The sequence below is a fragment of the Trachemys scripta genome, chromosome 10 (genome assembly GCF_013100865.1).
Source record: "Trachemys scripta elegans isolate TJP31775 chromosome 10, CAS_Tse_1.0, whole genome shotgun sequence".
Taxonomy (NCBI): domain Eukaryota; kingdom Metazoa; phylum Chordata; order Testudines; family Emydidae; genus Trachemys; species Trachemys scripta.
In genome coordinates this window covers 6,187,323-6,205,325 of record NC_048307.1, presented here as the reverse complement: position 1 = coordinate 6,205,325, position 18,003 = coordinate 6,187,323, and the positions used below count along the sequence as shown (strand labels likewise).

General features: G+C 47.7%; 1 protein-coding gene across 2 annotated transcripts in view; it reads right to left on the bottom strand.

The window, feature by feature from the left end:
- The window catches only part of CACNA1H (calcium voltage-gated channel subunit alpha1 H), a 205,740-nt gene that overhangs the window by 147,511 nt on the left and 40,226 nt on the right, over positions 1-18,003 (bottom strand). For both annotated transcript variants that reach the window (XM_034783486.1, XM_034783485.1), the window contains exon 5: positions 9,896-10,211. In XM_034783486.1, the coding sequence (XP_034639377.1) occupies positions 9,896-10,211 (316 nt within the window). The remainder of the gene's footprint in view (positions 1-9,895; positions 10,212-18,003) is intronic.

The window sequence follows — 18,003 nt, the reverse complement described above, 5'->3', positions numbered from 1 at the left end:
ACAACTGATTTTTCAGAATGACCATTTAACCAAAAATCTCTTATTTACCCAGCTGTTTTCCTGATCATCCACCTGGTTCTGTGGCCAATAACCATGCAATCCTACTGAGCTCAATGAGAAATACAAGCTTACCCCAGAGGGCAGAATTTGCACCTAAATATTCAAAAGTTCCTGAAAGCTTATGAGCACCTCCCCGCACCTTCTCTTTCTTGATTCTACTCCAGTGAGTGGCTCCCCATGGAAAAGGAGTTTCTAATTTCAATGTGAACTCAGTTTAAAAGCAAAACTGGGGAACTACTCTGGAGAAAAAGAAAGAAAGAAATTAATATGCTACCTTAGGGCCTGATTCAAAGCCTATTGCAGTCTATGGAAAGACTCCCATTGCTTTCTCTGATAAACAAGTGGTTATCAGGTCAATGTACCATGGTCCGAGTTAAGGACACATAAGTTAAGGACACACTTTCCCCCCTTTTTTTGCAGTGAAGACAACCAACACCACTCCCTCCTTTCCAGGTGGTTTCTACCACTAAAGACAGGATTTTAGCCTGTACATTTTGATTTCAAAATAGCAGATCCTGTCCCTTTAAAATGAACGCCCTTACTCTCCTTTTGCTGTTGAACCTGACAGCAGCCATGGTCAGCGAATCTGAGGACCTATCAACTTTGGTGGCAAGGAGCAGAAAATGATGTCTTTGAATGAAATTATCTAATCCCAACAGCATCCGACGAAGTGGGTATTCACCCACGAAAGCTCATGCTCCAATACGTCTGTTAGTCTATAAGGTGCCACAGGACTCTTGGCTGCTTTTAGAGTTCCAGACTAACATGGCTACCCCTCTGATACTTCTGTAATGAGGAGGATGTTATCTGACTGCCTATCCATTCTGCACTAAATAATGCAAAATCCTTATCTCCCAAGTATCACCAATTTTAGATGAATGCTGGCTATAACAATAAATCATATCTCAGTACATATTAATGAGGTTTGATTTACCATGATAATTATCCTTGGTCTTCATTGTTTTTGTAAAGTACTTTATGCACGGGGAATGTATTTAACTGAGAACCATAAACCAGTCTGAAAAGGTATCAAAGCTGAAAGGCAAAGCGTTCACAGAGCAATTCCCTTACCAAGAAAAATGGAACCCAAGCCAATATGGAACCCACAGAAGATCCTCACTTTGACTACAGCTACACACAGAAAAAACTGTGCATGCCACATGGGCTAGAATACTCCCCTAACTCTGAATTAACTCCTCCCCCACAATGCATGACCAGTGGGATGCCTGCAAAATTACTCTGATTACTGGTAGATTCTAGTGCAGCCTTTATTACTTCCAAGGAGGACAGAGCTCAAAACTCTGCACACCATGCCCTCAACTGGAGCTCAACTAGGCTGAAAATCATTAACACGGACTAGCATGAGGGACTTTTGGATCTTCTTGAGAATGCTCTAGAAGCGTGCATCAGACTTGCTGCAGGTTTTGCTTTGAACGGGATGGGATGATGACGGAAGTTTTTAAGAAGTTAGACAAACATCTGTCAGGGATAGCCTAGGTATACTTAATCCTGCCTCAGCATGGGGGGAGAGGGGTGATGAACGAGATGACCTCTTGAGGTCCCTTCCAGCCTTCCATTTCTATGAGTCTATGTTGCTTCCACTCCAGCATAACTGGAAGGATCCCCAAGCAAGAGAAAAGTTTCTCAAGGAACTTTTTAAGCCAGCGTGTGTATAACCCATGTTGGTTTCCCTTTGATGTGGGCAGCAGGGACACTCAAATCAAGCAGGAACACTACATTAGAGCTGGGTGAAAGTTTTTGGTCAAAAAGTTTTGGCAAAAAATGCAGAAATCAAAATCGAAAATTTAAGTTGGTTTCATGAAATCATTCGTTCCCCCCCCCCAAACCCAACACCGTAAACATTTTGCTACAACATTTTTGAAACTAAATGTTTTGATTTTGTGGTTTGAAATGACTTTTCATTCCAACCTTTCCTTGAATGTTATTTTAAAAATTCAGAACCATTTAAAATTGGTTGAAATCAGAACAATTCAATTTTGTGGAAATGAACCATTTTGTTCACCCCAAACTGATTTTTTCCCAACTTTTTGATTTACTGAAAAATCTGAACATTTTTGATTTTGTTCTGACCCAACACACACTTTTTTTTTTTTTGGACTTTTCAATGTTGCCAATAGGCTGAAAATCCATTATTCGCCCAGATGTACACTACACAAAAACTTTTGCCATGATGGAGCAAGTGAACCCTTCTGCCCCCAGCTTCGGGAGGTGTCTGAAATCTGAACCCAGATCTGACTCCGCATTTTCTTGGCTGACCCATTTAACACACGGCCCCAAATACCCTGGATCCAAACCCAGTCAGCTCCAGAGGTGTTCCCATTCCAGAGCTGAACTGTGCCTCTTGGACTTCCCATCAGAATTTATGGGAAGTGATATAAAGAATTAATAATTCTTTACATTTTAATAGCTCACAAAATGTCCCAGCTGCTTTCCAGACAAGCCAGGGGACACAGGTAACGTCTCCACTTGCAAACAGAGAGGGAATTCAGGAGGTAGAATTCCACATATAACTTTCTGGCTCTGGAAAGAAGCTTTGGCTGCCTTTTGCTGTCACACTTGCTTGGGCACTATGCCAGCATGCTGGGACTGTGCGTGGCGCAGCTAATTGCTCAGTGAGAAATGCAGGAGAAGGCACCAGCAGCTATGTAGCAGAGGGAAACATCCTCGTCAGCCAGCTGAAAAGCAGCAAAAAGCCTCCCACTATATGGGCCTGACGCTGCTCTGACTCCAGTCAGTGCCAAAACTCCCATTCGCTTCAAGCGAAACAGGATTGGGCAGTGTAAACGGCCGTATTTAACCCCTGCAGTTAACTCCCCTCTGTCCTGACAGGGGTAGGGTTACCACATTTTGAGTGTCCAAAAAGAGGGCACTCCACGGGGCCCCGGCCCCGCCCCAGCCCCGCCCATGCCCCCCACCCAACTCCACCCCTTCCCCAAAGTCCCCGCCCCCTCCCTTGCTTCCTGCGAACATTTGATTCGCGGGAAGCCTGAAGCAGGCAGCAGGTAAGCTGGGGGTGGGGTGGGGGGAGGAGGCGCGGCCCAGTCTGGCCCCCCCAACCGAGCGGCTCCCTCTGGCAGCCAGCCCCGGCCCCAGCGTCTCCAGCCTGGCTCGGCTCCTGGGGTGCCAGCCCCGGGCCAGCCCCCGGCCCCGCACCCCCGGCACCGGCCTGGCCCAGCACCGCCGGCCCCGCACCCCCAGGCCAGCCCCCAGCCGAGCACCGCTGGCCCCGGCCCGGCCCCTGGCCCAGCACCCAACGGCGCCGGCCCCTCCCTATTTTCCCAGACATGTTCGGCTTTTTGGGATTTCCCCCCGGACGGGGATTTGAGGCCCGAAAAGCCAGACATGTCCGGGGAAATCCGGACGTATGGTAACCCTAGACAGGGGTTTCTTAGGGAGCACTAAGGGAAGGTGGCCTCTTTTACAATGGACTCCGAGACTGTTGCAGGGAGTTGGGAGGCAGGACTTCCGGGTTCTGTTCCTTGCTTTGCCACTGACTTGCTGTGGGTCCTGGGCCGGTTATTTACGAGCTGTGACTCCTACGGGGGCAGCAGGTGCTTCGTATCTTTGAGACGCACGTCATTCAACCATGTCATGCCTCCGTTTGCCCATGTGCAACAGGGGGATCACAATATTGGCCTTAAAGGGGCATTTGGTGACCCAGTTCACATTTGCAGGGTGCTCGGAGGTCTTCAGATGAAAGGCGCAACAGGAGGACTAAATGGCAGGAGTATGTTCTTCCTTTGCACAAATGCCCTTTCCATTGAAAATCTACTTCCTCCCGCCGGTGTATTTCATTCAGAGAAATCTCCTCCACACAGGAATGAATGAGGTGCAGCTGGCGTCACATTCCCCCCTCCAAATCGGCTCCCTCTTGTAACGTGTTTTCCTGAGCAGGGCGATATTTATTGGGTGCGTTTATCACGTTCACCTTCCTTGCTGTAACATAGTGCTGGGTGCAGTAGGACCAGCGGCAGCCAGAAATTCTCCACTGCCTAGGCGGGTGCTCAAGATAACACACAGAACTCTCGTGGTCACTGACCGCGCCTTTAAAACTACTCAGTATTTCAGGCATTTTTCTCGGAGAAGGTGATTCTGCATTTCCTTTCTTGGGCATTCTTGTCATGCTGCTTGCTTGCCAAGCCTCTCTTGCACACTACCGGGTTTTTTCAGTGACAGCAGCAGTGTACATAACAGCCTCCACAGAGAATTCCCTCACTGGAGCCTGACGAAGGACCAGATACGCACTGCTTATCCCACTTGATTAACTCTTCTTCTCGGAGAAATGGCGCATGAAAAGCGTTTGAGATGGGCCTGAAACCAAAACCCTCCTGAAGTTTAAGGTCTGCACCCCAATCTGGCAGCCTGATTAATTTCCATAGGGCCTTCCAACCCTAAAAGCCCTTAAATGGCATGTAAACTTCTCCCGGGACTGAAATGCAGCCACCTCTGGGGTGGAACATATCACGTAAGAGGGCATAGAGAAAGTCACAAACAACAGTGAGAGATGCATCTGAAGAAGTGAGGTTTTTACCCACGAAAGCTTATGCCCAAATAAATCTGTTAGTCTTTAAGGTGCCACCAGACTCCTTGTTGTTTTTGTAGATACAGACTAACATGGCTACCCCCTGATACTTGACAACAGTGAGAGAGTGGCCTCCCAGTGCCCTTCCTTAACTGCTTAGACACAACACTCCCTTCCTGGGTTGAACTAAATCCCTACAATGATGCTTGAAAAATTTACCCTTTCCAGTTTCATCAGAGATTAAAGAACATATTGAAACACAGGTTTCAGAGTAGCAGCCGTGTTAGTCTGTATCCGCAAAAAGAACAGGAGTACTTGTGGCACCTTAGAGACTAACAAATTTATTAGAGCATAAGCTTTCGTGGACTACAGCCCACTTCTTGTCCCTACATTCATTCATCAGTTCCTACCTAGAACTGATGTCACGGTCACCCCCAAAACTGCCTGTATAATTTTGCCCAGAGTATACCTTCTGTCAGAAAGATCCATTGTGGACCCTGCCCTTCATAACTTGAGATGGAAAATGAAATGATACAAGCAAAGCAGCCTGAATCACCTCTCCTCTCCTGCACAGTATCTCATAGCAACACTCCGGCCCCCTTGACACAGCAGGCTTTTATTTAGCTTAGGCCCTGCAGTACTGTAATTTCTGGTGTAGATGGTGGCAGTGTTTTGATGTCCGCGAAACAGGATCTGTAATTCAGATTACATTCGACTTTGCTTAGGTGGGTAATTCATCATTTGTAGTACGACAATACCCATAATTACAACTCTTATTGTTGCTACTGAAATTCATGTGCAATAAAGGGATCTTAATATCATGCCAAACCTCACAGTTAATTTAGGTTCCATCTCCTTTCATTTATTCTGTAGTAAGATAATTAGATCACATAATTCGCCATTGAAACGTGCCTTCGTAACAAATACATACATGAATTAGCCTATTACACAACAAATGAAGGGAATCAAAACATGAATAATTTGTAGGATTACATAAGGAATTATTATCCTCGCATACACATGGATGCAGCCATAGTCCTTATTCTGTCTTTCGTGAATTTATTATCAGCATGGTCTTGAGTCTCCTTGCTGGAGTTCCTTGGGCCCAGATTTTTAAAGGTGTTTAGGCTTCATAGAATCATAGAAGATCAGGGTTGCAAGGGACCTCAGGAGGTCATCTAGTCCAACCCCCTGCTCAAAGCAGGACCAATCCCCAACTAAATCATCCCAGCCAGGGCTCTGCCAAGCCTGACCTTAAAAACCTCTAAGGAAGGAGATTCCACCACCTCCCTAGGGAACCCATTCCAGTGCTTCACCACCCTCCTAGTGAAATAGTGTTTCCTAATATCCAACCTAGACCTCCCCCACTGCAACTTGAGACCGTGACTCCTTGTTCTCCATGTGGCAGAGTCTGACCTGACTGATTTAGGAGCTTGAGGCTCATTTTCAAAACATGGCTTTCGGCACTGGGACCTAGATCCTCCAAGAGATTCAGCAGCCTGACCACCACTGCAGTGAGGGGCCTGAACACCTCTTGGTAACTAGGTCTTGGGAGCCTACATCCCACTGACTTTCCATGGTACGTCTACACGGCACGCTCCTGACGGCTGCGTGCAGACTACGTACGCAGCACGCCCCCCTAGCATGGGTATAGATAACAGCTGAGACAGCGAGGCTCTGGCTAGGTGAGTAAAGACACACCTGAACCCTGTGGGTATATACCCTACCTGGCACTCTACATCCCCAAGCAGCGTCTCCCACATTTACACTGCATTTTTAGCAGTGTAGTGTCTTGCTGCCTCCCCCCTGCCAGAGCCTTTCGCTGGCACATGTAGCTACACGCCGCAGCGTGGATGCAGCTGGCTTTTCACTATGGCATGTAGCTGCACATACCCTACATGCCGCCGCCAGTGGTGCGCAGCAGACGTAGCCAAGAGACTTGGGGCACATCGACGCTTTGAGGTTGGGGGGTGATTCCCAGCCCCAGGAGACAAACCGGCAGCACCAATCAGGAATATTAAAAGTCACGGAGGCCGCTCCTATTTTGACTCATTAATTCCAGGCGGGTACCAATGCATTTTTAAAATAGGGGATGCCTGGGACTTATCTAAACCTTTCTGGATGCATTTTAGAGCACTAGATAGCAGCAGCAACATAACTCAAGATGTGCCACTGGGACAGCATTTGAAAGCAAAGAAAATATGCGCATTGGCCTATCTTCCTTGGGAGCGGGGCTTCTTAGAATGCTAAGGGAATAGAAGAATAGAGGGAAATTTAGAAAAGAAAATCACACCAATTACAAATGCCAACAGGTAATTATTAGTAATTAACATAATTAAAAGGAAGAAATAACTGGTGGCAGAAACTGAAGAGCACTGATGATGGGAATTAAGACCGTATGATCAGAACATTCTTGCATATCAGAAAGTGGAAGGACCAGATCATGTGAGAAAGGAAAGTACAAACTTTGCAACAGAGTTCACCTATCAATGAATATTTGGGTCAGTCCTTCACCCGCCAGCCTTACCTTTTCCCTACTCTTCCTTCTCTCTCTCAACTTCTCCCTCTCTTCTTACTACTCTGCAATTTAACCTTCTCTTACGTAATTCACCAAACTACAAAGCAGCGGCTAAAAACAATGGCATGTCATGCTCTTCTTCATTGCAGGTCTCACTGCAACAATCTCCCCCCTTTGGCAATACATACGTGTTATTTACCACACATTGCATAACTGTGTAATATATATGCCAACATGCTACACACAGTGAAGGGGAACAAAGCATGGCAGTTCAGGGCTGGCCTTACCATGAAGCAAACTGAGGCCCTTTCAAGATACATTTCAGCAGGATAAACTCCAAAGGCTGTTCTGGAATATATGTGCACAAATCAGATGACCACCCTCTTTCCAAATGCTTTTGTTGCTCTGCGCATACTTCTAACCCTTCCTGTAACAGTTGCCAGTGGAGAACGCAGCTTCTCCAAGCTGAAGTTAATAAAAACACATCTACACTCCACAATGACACAGGAGAGGCTGGTCGGCCTTGCAACCATCTCAATAGACCATGAGCTGGCCCAGACTGTGGACCTTCAGGAAGCAGTTCAAATCTTTGCAACCAAGAAGGCATGGAAAGCACCACTGATTATTCAAACAGATAAAAATGCCAGTGTTTACTATGCAGACAAGAAAAGTTACATTTGCTGTTCAGGCGTTTGAAAGTTAAGTGTTACTTAAAATTTTTGAACAAGGCATTTTAAGTTGTTAGTTCTCCTTTATTGGGGTAGGTAGCAGAACAGTACCATGAGAGGAGTAGAACAGGAAGAAGGCAGAATGGAGACCTTTCAAAGTTTCGGCCCAAGCAAGGGGGCATGGGGGCATCATTTGAGTTCCCCGCCTCAGGTGCCAAAATGTTGTGGGCCAGCCCTGAGTAAAGTCCTCAAAAGGGGAAGAGCAAACGCTGTGAAGACGTTACTGCTACAACTCTGTAGGCTTAGAGCTCTGGAGACTTTCAAAGGACAGCACAGCAACTGCTTTCTAGGTAAGTTTTCACTAGGAAAAATGGCGTGTTAGCTCATGCGTGGTAACTAACACTAGGTCAAATCCCAGTGAAGAGAAAACAGTTTGTAGCTTTGTTGTGGGTTAGCAGGTCAAGTCAAAAACTATGGGGGAGTTTGGGGTTCATCTTAACCTGCTAACATGTGAAAACTACAAAGTAGGATTTTACCTTGTGTTAGTTACACATTAGCTAACACAAGATAAACACACACCATTTTTCCTAGGGAAGACAAGACCTCTATGGTAAGCTGATCAGATGATTCCTGCATGGTAATCTACTTAGAAGTCACTGCTGTTGGGATCGGAAGTGACTCCTCCTTTGGGCTGATCTACACGCAAAGCTGCACCAGTTTAACTAAAGGTTCAGTTCCGTTAAACTGGTGTAACTTTGTGCACGCGTAATGCACTCACAAGTGTCTGTTCAAAGTCTGCTTGTGTGCTGATGCACAAAGAAGAGTTGCTACGGCCCCTCAAATTGTAGCAAACTCATATTTTTAGCTCTGGAGGTCCCCGGTACAATCCTGGCCAGGCCAACCAGAAGGCACACGCCACAGATGGAGTTGCATACTTTGGTTTAAACCGGACTTGCCTCAGTTCAGGTTGCACATGTAAGCCAAGTTTACACTGATGTACTCTGTCCACACACAAAGTTGCACCACTTTAATTACAGCAGTGCAACTTGTGTGTAGAAAAACCATGTTCCTTCCATACCTCTTATATAGGGAACAGCTTCAGCCAGACTCTTCTGACCTTATTCCCCAGGTTTGTATTACTCTGGGCTGGTCTTCATAGAAACTTGCACCAAAGAACTAACCTATTTCTTGTTTCAGAATAAATGTATATTATAGTTTGATATTCCTAAATCAAAACAGAACACTCATTTGGGAAAAAACAGTGCCCATGCACGGATGTGCCCTGAAATAACACAAGGTGGGAATCAAAAGTTAAAGTTGGTGTGTAGACAATCCCGAAGCCACAATGGCCTCCGGACCATAAACTTTACTATCCATTGCTCTTGACCTCAGGGAACAGTGCACCAAGGACTTGATTATCTGATACATTACACCTTGGGAAGCCATTTAAACATCTATGGTGAATATAACACACTCCCACTCTGACCTGATTGCACTTTGCACTGGTATAAATGACTGCACAAGGAGAACATCTAAATATACAGCTGTTCATAGATTTGAAGGCTAGAGAAGACCATTAAGATCATCCCATCTGACCACCTGTATAACACAGGCCAGAGAGTGTAACCCAGTAATACTTGCATCAAGCCCATATCTTGTGGTTGAGCTAGAGCATAGTTTTTTTAGAAAGATGTTCACTCTTGATTTAAAGGCTTCAAGCGATGGAGAATCCACCACTTCCCCGTGGTAAGTTGTGCCAATGGTTAACGGCCTTAACTATTAAAAATGTATCTTATTTCTAGCCTGAATTTATTGAGTTTCAGTTTGCAGCCACTCAACCTTGTTATGCCTCTGTCTGCTAGATGAAAAACGCTTCTACTATCAGAAATCTTCACTCCCTTTTTTAAAATGCATTGATAAATATCATAGTTTGCCTCTCGCCAAACAGCACAGAGTTTATTCTTTGGTTCATTTACCTGACACGTGCCATCTAGTTACCAGTTTCATTCTATTGCAAGCATATTCCTTTTTCAACTAACATCTGTCAAAACCCCTTCAAGCAACATGGGAAAAAACAAGATAAAGCAAACAGTTGCAAAATCCTACCTGAAAAATAGCTATCCAGGCATAGCCAATGTTATCAAAATTAATAGCTCCATTGTGCGGGTTTACATCCCCTGCCTTGCATACGTTGTAATATTGGTTCCAGTTTATGCAGGCGTTCCTGTTGCTGAAATCTGGATTATACAAATTTTGGTTGTAGGAGTCCATGCTCAAGGTGCACTCCACCCTGTACTCCTTCCTGTTTGGGATATTGGAGCATTTCTGCATGCCGTTATCCCGATGGGACGAGCAGATGAATGGATTCTCCTCCCCTTCTTCTGGCTGGTAATACGGCTGCGGGAGAGTAAAGTTGTATGTCCTAACGGGAAAAAAGCAGATGAGAGAGAGTCAGTGTCTTATACCATCATTTGTTTCATCAGAAGGAGATGCCGTGGCCTGGTAGCTGCTGATTTTGACACGGGATTTAGAATTGCTTTTCTCCTCAGACTCCCAAAGTGGGTTAAAACAAGGTATGGATGGAGCACAGGGAAAGAGTGGCAGAACCTCATCTAAAAAAAGATCTGAGTGGACCGGAGTTAAGAGTGTTATTCTAAACCAGCAGTCTTGGAACTGTACCGAATACAGTGAGAAAAGGGAGCGTAAGCCTAGGGTTAGTAGAACTCGAGTTAGCAGACCCTGTTAACCTAGGGCTTGAGTGTCTACACGCATTTGTAAACCCAGGTTAGGAATTGTTGAACCCTGGGTCCCAACCTGGGGTTCCAGTGTCTACACTACATTCTGCAGGCCTGAGTCCAACCACTCATATTCCAGGCTTCCTAGCACCCTCCCAAAATGTGGCCGCTCTAGCCCTTTGTCCACTGTGCAATATAGCTAAACCTGAATGTCCACCAAATTGACTTTCCAGAGGACAAAGAAAGTCGGTCCATAGGATTGTGGATACTTTTGGCGGACTCCCAGAGCGCCAATCCGATGGGGTTGCATCAACATTGCAAAGCAATAGGGCTTGAACCCTGGGTCCTGGCTTGATTCAGGCTCAGACCCTCCCCGTGGGATCCTGGGACCAAGCCCTGGGTTAACACGATGTGTGTGTAGATTAAAACAGGGTTTGGCTTGAGCCTGAGTTTGAACCCTGGGCTTACACTGCAGTGTGGATGTACCCTAATGCCAGATGATAGGGAAAAGTGTCTAGGGCTGAGTCATTTCTTGGAATAGCAGAAACTGACCGACAGACCAGGACAACAACACCGTAATGATGGAGGAAAGAATGAAAAAAAAAAAGAAAGCACAAAATGCTTACAAGCATTTCCAAGTTCTCAGATGTGTATGGGCTCAATCTTGCTCCTACTGAAATCAGTGGGAACCTTGCCACAGACATCATCAGGAGTAACCTCACGGAGACAAGCTGACAAACAACATTCCTGGGAGGGAGGGCTAGTTGATCCCGGAATCAACTCTCTGGGGAAAGGCTCAAAGCACTGGAGAACATACCCTGGAGGTGGGGGTGAACTAGAAGACCCAATAAGTCTTCTCCATCCCTAGTTTTTTATGACTGGATTTTATTAGATACCCATAGTGGATCGGACCTTGCACACTGACAGTCTGACAGTCCACTGCCAAATATGGATGACTAATAGATGGGGAACTCTAAAAGTCTGCTCTGAAAACCTGAGGAGAAGGGCAGGGCCTGAATTCTTGCCTATAACAGGAAACTGAAAAACCTAAGATTTCCATCTCAGCCACTCCATGCCCAACCGCCCAGACACTTTTCTTTGGAATTAGACAGACAATGGACATTAATCACATCCAAATTTCTTAACTCCTCCTTTCTATGAACCCAGACAATAACTGGGTCTCCACAACTGTCTTCTTTGCAGCTGTCTTCCTGTTCATTCTCTGTTTATTCACTGGCTGCCCTGAGATTTTAATGACTGTCCCGTTGGCCTGTGAAATCCCCCAAAAGTCTGAATTTAGTGCTCAAAGTTTGAGGTTAGGAAACTTATGCCATCCTGGCCTAGCCCCTTTCATCCAGTCCTCATCTTTCAAACACTTCCATGCTTATTAAAGTGCAGAAGTCAGTAATTAACTTAGAAAGACGTAGGAGAACAGGGATTAAACGGCGTACAGCTCTCCCTCAGCAATGGCCTCTTACAGAGTGTCAATTCTGGGATCCTGCACAGAGATGTAGTTAAATCTGCTGATGCACCCTCACCACCAGACCAGGTGGGTCCTATTAGTTGCAGGAGCCCAGAACTGTAAAAAGGCTTGAAGTCTCCCTCTTGGGCAGAGGCAACTCAGAGCAGGGGCTGGGAGGTTCTGCAACCCTACAAAGAACTAAGCTGAAGAGGAAGCTTATGTTGTGTGGTCCTTAAGGACACTTTTCCTAGATCAGAACTTAAGTCACTTCCCTGCCCCAGCTGGGTTTGTTCCTCCCCCTCCATACTCCATCCCATCTCCAGCATTTCAATAGTTGGATCCGCTTTTTATCCAAATTACCAACCAGCTACAGGGCTATCACACATGCCCTGCCCACCCTATGGTTCCACTCCTTGGACTATCCTCAGGGCCAGAAGGTGTTAAGGGTCACCCTGATTATACTTATTCGTTGGCAGAGAGAAAGAGTGTTGCCATGATCAAGGAACAGTGGCATTACGGAAACCAGCCAGGCTGGAGTCTGCAAACAGGGAGGGCAGTGGATTTATCACACTAGCTGGCAAACATCAAAGGAGGATGAATGCTTGAAGATCTGTTTATTTACCTTCTTAGAGAAGTGAAAAAGCTGCATGTAAATGGTGTGATGTCCTGACCCTGAAATGCACCCATACAAATGCATAATCTCACCGTTTTGCCATCGTTTTAGCCAGTGGGTAGACATGCCTTCAGTTCCTCACTCACCAGCTGTCTAGGGACCACAGACTCAGCCAGCCAGGGAACCGCCTTGGAGTCAGGAGGAATTGAGTCCAAGCATAGAAGCTGGACGGGGCGAAACTCTGAATTCTAGTAGCTTGGAGAGTTGAATTCCAACCCCCACACCCAGGGCCAGGCTATGGGGCTGAAGCACAGCTCCCCTGACAGGACCCCTCTGAGCTATGGGTAGGAATAGCAGCTGCAGCGGGGAGGCCTGCAGCTTGCTGCATCCTGCGGTCCCCGCCCTGGGCTTGCCCCGTCATTGCTCTCTGCACTGGCTTATGCAGGGCTGGCGTGGAGACCTTTTGCAGCACAGCAGGTGCGGAGGCGAGCCGCCACGGCGAATGCTGCTCACGCAGCGTAAACACTGCTGGGAAGGCTGCCGGCACTATAACAACCCTCTCATCCCCCTCCCAAATTGGCGGGTCCCCACCTGGGAGCCAGTGCAGCGTTCGGTGGGAGTGCCCTCCCCTACACGCGCCCTGTGAGGGAAGAGGCCGCAGGTCCCACAGAGAGAGGCGATGGCTGAGGGGCTCTCTCCTCTTCACTCAGAGGGCTTGTTAAGACTAGACTAGCTTCCCCGAAGCACTGCCCTTTGCCTCAATTAAGCAGCGACCCGGTGTCCGTCTCCCGCCTGGCAGGCCGTGGAACTCGTCTCTGAACCAGACTCATTAGTCTACAGCTAGGGAGAGAACGTTTTTAAAGAGTTGGAACCAGCGCCAAAGGTTCTCTCCGCCGCAGGTCTACAGCCGCCCCGCCACCCTATCTCTGGCTGCAGGTGGGAACGCTCGGCTGCTTGAACTCTTGCACAAACAGGGTCCTCCCCTTCCTGCGTCACCTCCTTTGGCTAGAGAAGCCCTCAGACTTATCCCTTTCCAGCTCGACACTGAAATGTTCCCAGCTGCCGTTCAGCAGGTCAGGTCTGGGCAAGAAGCAGGGGGATTGCCTTGCATACTGCGGCAAGTTATCACCTGAAAAGCTGGCCCACAGCAGCTTGGCTTTAATGAAATATTTATTCCTTGCTGCTCTCTGATAATTACTGGCCGTGGAAGGGATCCAGCTCTGCTGCCCACTTGTCTAGGTTGCTTTTTATTTTTAATAAGTTTAAACGCTGTGTTTGAATCAGTTGTTGAAATGGAAAGATTAACAATGCAAATTGCAGTCAGGCCTAGGGAGGAGCGTGGCTGTAGCTTCCTGCTGTCCCCCACACACCTCAACCTGACAGCCCCCAATCCTGGCCTCTTCACACCCACAGAGCATGATCAATGTCCCTGAACTCAGACCTGCAACCCCCCTGCTTCCGGTCCTGGGCTTGTCTCCCTCAGCTCTGCCAAAGTGCCTCATTCCCACCTCGCAGCCCCCCTGCTATGTCACCCCTAGGTCCCTCTAGAACAGAGACGGTCAAACATGGCAGATCAGGTGCTAGACTCCTCCCACCTCCACAGCTGTGCTTTTAAGGGTCTTAGGATAGATCTACATTACCCAGTAGTTCGGCAGCAAGCAAATCGAACTTCTGGGTTCGACTTATCGTGTCTAGTCTGGACGAGATAAGTAGAAGATGTGGATACATGCAGGTTGGAGAACCCAGTTATAGGTGCAGCATAGAGCCCCACAAAAATCTAGGACTGGCCGTGTTCTTTGTCCCCAGTAGCATCACAAATGGGGTTAGGATAGTTCTACCATAAGGCCTGCTAGTTAACTTCAGTTTTATGCTGCATCCTGCTAATAAGGGTGGCCACACCACTGTGATGTCATGTCGGTGCGTCACAAGCCCAACGTTGCCAGGTCAGGAAGTTGGGCCAGTCCATTAGTTCATCACAGCTTCATGTCAACACAGCCAAGTTATTTTGTTGCTGCACTAGGGTGCAACGTCATCCCGCACTGCTGCAACAGCACAATACAAAGCCCCAACAATGCCACATGCTGACAGATCACTACCACGTTTCCTGCAGGTGCAGTATTGCAACATCAGGCTCACGACACAGTCCCACAACATCACTCATTTTTTCCCCTGCAGGATCAATTTTCAATAGGTGTCAGCTAGCAACAGGTCCGAAACAAAACCCTGGCTCCAAACTTCATGGCATGGGTCCACCTCCAGAAGTGGCTTACAGCAGAAATTAACTAATTAGCAAACTAGAGAGAAGCATGGCCAAGAGCAGCCAGTCTGTGGTTGCTCTGGAGTCCTCTTTCTTGCTGAAAAAGTCAGGTTTGCCTCACTAAAAGCAACTCCCCCTTGGTGCATAGAACAAACTTCAGACAAACCCAATTTCCAATTAAAAGCAATTTGGCTTTTCAATAAATCCATCTCCAGGCATGTCCCTGGGAAGAGCAAGCCAAGCATTAACAAGGAGTGAATCAGCCATCTCAAACTCTTTCTGTTGTTGCAGAATTTAAAAAAAACCAAAAGCACATTACCAAGGGCTGTATGCTTATCTCCAATCTGATTTAATTAGTCTGGGATTCAGTTTATGGTTCTGGAAGGCTAAGATAACTGGGAGCTTTAATTGCTGCATGGCTGGTGTGTGCCTTTTCACTAATCTTTACTTACACCTGTAATTTCTGGGGCAAAGCAAGGGAGTGTCAGAGCCTTGGACTTTTCACACTGTTTGCCTAGCACTGACGCAGATCCACTAGTACCAGTGATGTTGAAGTGCTAGTGTAGGGTTACCATATTTTGAGCCTCCAAAAGGAGGACACTCCACGGAGCCCAGGCCCCGCCCCCAGCCCCACCCACGCCCCAACTCCGCCCCTTCCCCAAAGTCCTCGCCCCAACTCCGCCCCCTCCCCTGCTTCCCGCAAACATTTGATTTGCGGGAAGCCTGAAGCAGATAAGGGGGGTGTGGGGGGAGGAGGCACGGCCCAGTCTGGCCCCCCCGGCATCTCCAGCCTGGGTCGGCTCGGGCCCTGGGGTGCCGGCCCCGGGCTCGGGCCCTGGGGTGCCGGCCCCGGGCCCGGCCCCAGGCCGAGCACCCCTGGCCCGCCCAGCACTGCAGGTCCCCGGCCCGGCCCCCAGGCCCCCGGCCGAGCATCCCCGGCCCACTCAGCACCCCCTGGCCCCTGACCCGGCCCCCGGCCAAGCACCCCTGGCCGCTCAGCATCCCCCGGCCGCCCCGGCACCGCCGGCCCTCGGCCCAGCCCCGCATGTCCCGATTTTCCCAGACATGTCCGGCTTTTTGGGATTTCCCCCCGGATGGGGATTTGGAGCCCAAAAAGCCGGACATGTCCGGGAAAATCCGGACGTATGGTAACCCTATGCTAGTGTAGAGCAAGCACAGAGACTTTACCACCGGTAAACACCGCAGTGGGATAAAAAAGGTTTAGCGTGACAAGTGCTAGTGCAGACACGCGATCTGCTCTGTACAGCACCATGCACATCTAAGGTGCAATGTAATAATTAAATAAAACCAATCAGTAGATAAGGAAAAAAGCCATAGGGCTCAGATAGAACTTAGATTTAACTTTCATAGAATCATAGACGATCAGGGTTGGAAGGGACCTCAGGAGGTCATCTAGTCCAACCCCCTGCTCAAAGCAGGACCAGTCCCCACATTCAGGGCAGGGGCCGAGTCCTTGTTTCTGTGAAGTGCATAGTGAACTTCTAGGTACTCGCTAATGAGAATTTAATTAAATCCCGTAAATACGGCCATACCGCTTTACTTTTAACCTATCGCTTTAAGCCTTCACCTAAGTCCTTCTAAAAAGTTACGGCACTCAGTAACTGTGTTCCAGCACAAACTTTGTAGGGCAGTGCTGATGGTAGGAGTTGCTGTGAACATCATTCACTGTGAAGTTCGTCTCTTCTGCCCCCCTGGTTATTGAAACACTTCTCAAACCAACATCCAATCAACTCCACGGATTGGGAAATGGAGCGAGTCAAATGGATAATTTGCTATTTAATGGCGAACTGAGCTAGTTACATGTCATTTCCCACCCAGCCACCCACGGGTCACCCTGCTCTAGACGGGATTCTATGATTTTTCTGCTCTACTGCTGCTATTGTTGCTTGGAAAGTGGCGTTCTGCTTTTGACTCCTTCCACAACCCTGCTAGCTCTGTGAGTAATGTCCGTCCATCTGCCACCTCCAGCACGAAAGTCCTTGCCGGCCAGACCGATCTTTGGGTGTGGAAGGGAAGGACTGGTGGGAACATCTTAAATAACAAAATTGGACCAGAGGGCAACTGAGAACACATGTCTGTGAGGTTTTCAGCAACTCTGGGTATATTTACTTATGGAATCCTTACGTGCAGGGGAAGTCACAGCAAAGCTTCTAAGATGGAGGCCTGAGGTAACGAGCATATTGCAACTAGAGAAGCAGAACCACAATGTTCAGCTCCATCTCCTCAGGATTCCAGATTTCAGGGGCCTAGTGGAGCCATTAGCTAAGCAAGCAATAATGTGAGATTATCTGGGGGCAGGAGTGGAGAAAGAATAGATTTTCCTGTTATAAAATAACAAAAAATAGCTAGCTCTTCTCTGGCACTTTTCCTCAGTAGTTCTCAAAGCTCTTTAAACGGCAGACAGTAGCGTTATCCCCATTGTACAGGTGTGGAAACTGAGGCTCAGCAGTTAGATCTAAAGTCCGGTTTAGGGGTGTGTAGGAAGATGCGCCCCTAACATTCATCCCTGCAATTAAATGATTGCTTCAAGACAGGGGCGATCCACTCACCAAATCTCTGAGCCTGCACCAGCCATAATCTTGTCGGAGACTGCACGGTTTAGCGGTTAAAACTCAAGGAAGCAAGCACGTGGGAAGTCCCAGCTAAACCCAATGGCTCCTGTGCAGTTTGCCTTATTCATCCACCCAGGACTTTTTTGAGAGAAGCATCAGTAAACCAAGCTGGGAAATTGCTACCAAAACCGCAATAAAAAACGGGAGTCTGCTTCTCTGAGCTGAAGAGGCCCAGGGGAAATAAATGACATCTTATTTATATGGAATCCAGGACTTGGAACTAGACAGAAGCGTGGGGGCAGGGATCTCTCCCTTATCGGATTTGTTTCAGGATGACACAGGCAGATGCAACACTAGCTGAAGTCAAATGGGGGTACAAAGGCTCAGCACCTCTGAAAATCCAGCTGCCTATTGTGTTTGGTAGAGATTTACGGGGCCTGTACACTGGTGAAACCATTCAGCGCAAAACTCTGGTTTTTCTTCATCCTGTATAATTCGCCTTTTCCGTGGAGAAATAGCAAACACACAAGCTCAGCCGTTCCGATCCCTTTTTTCCAGGGATAACCTTAGAACA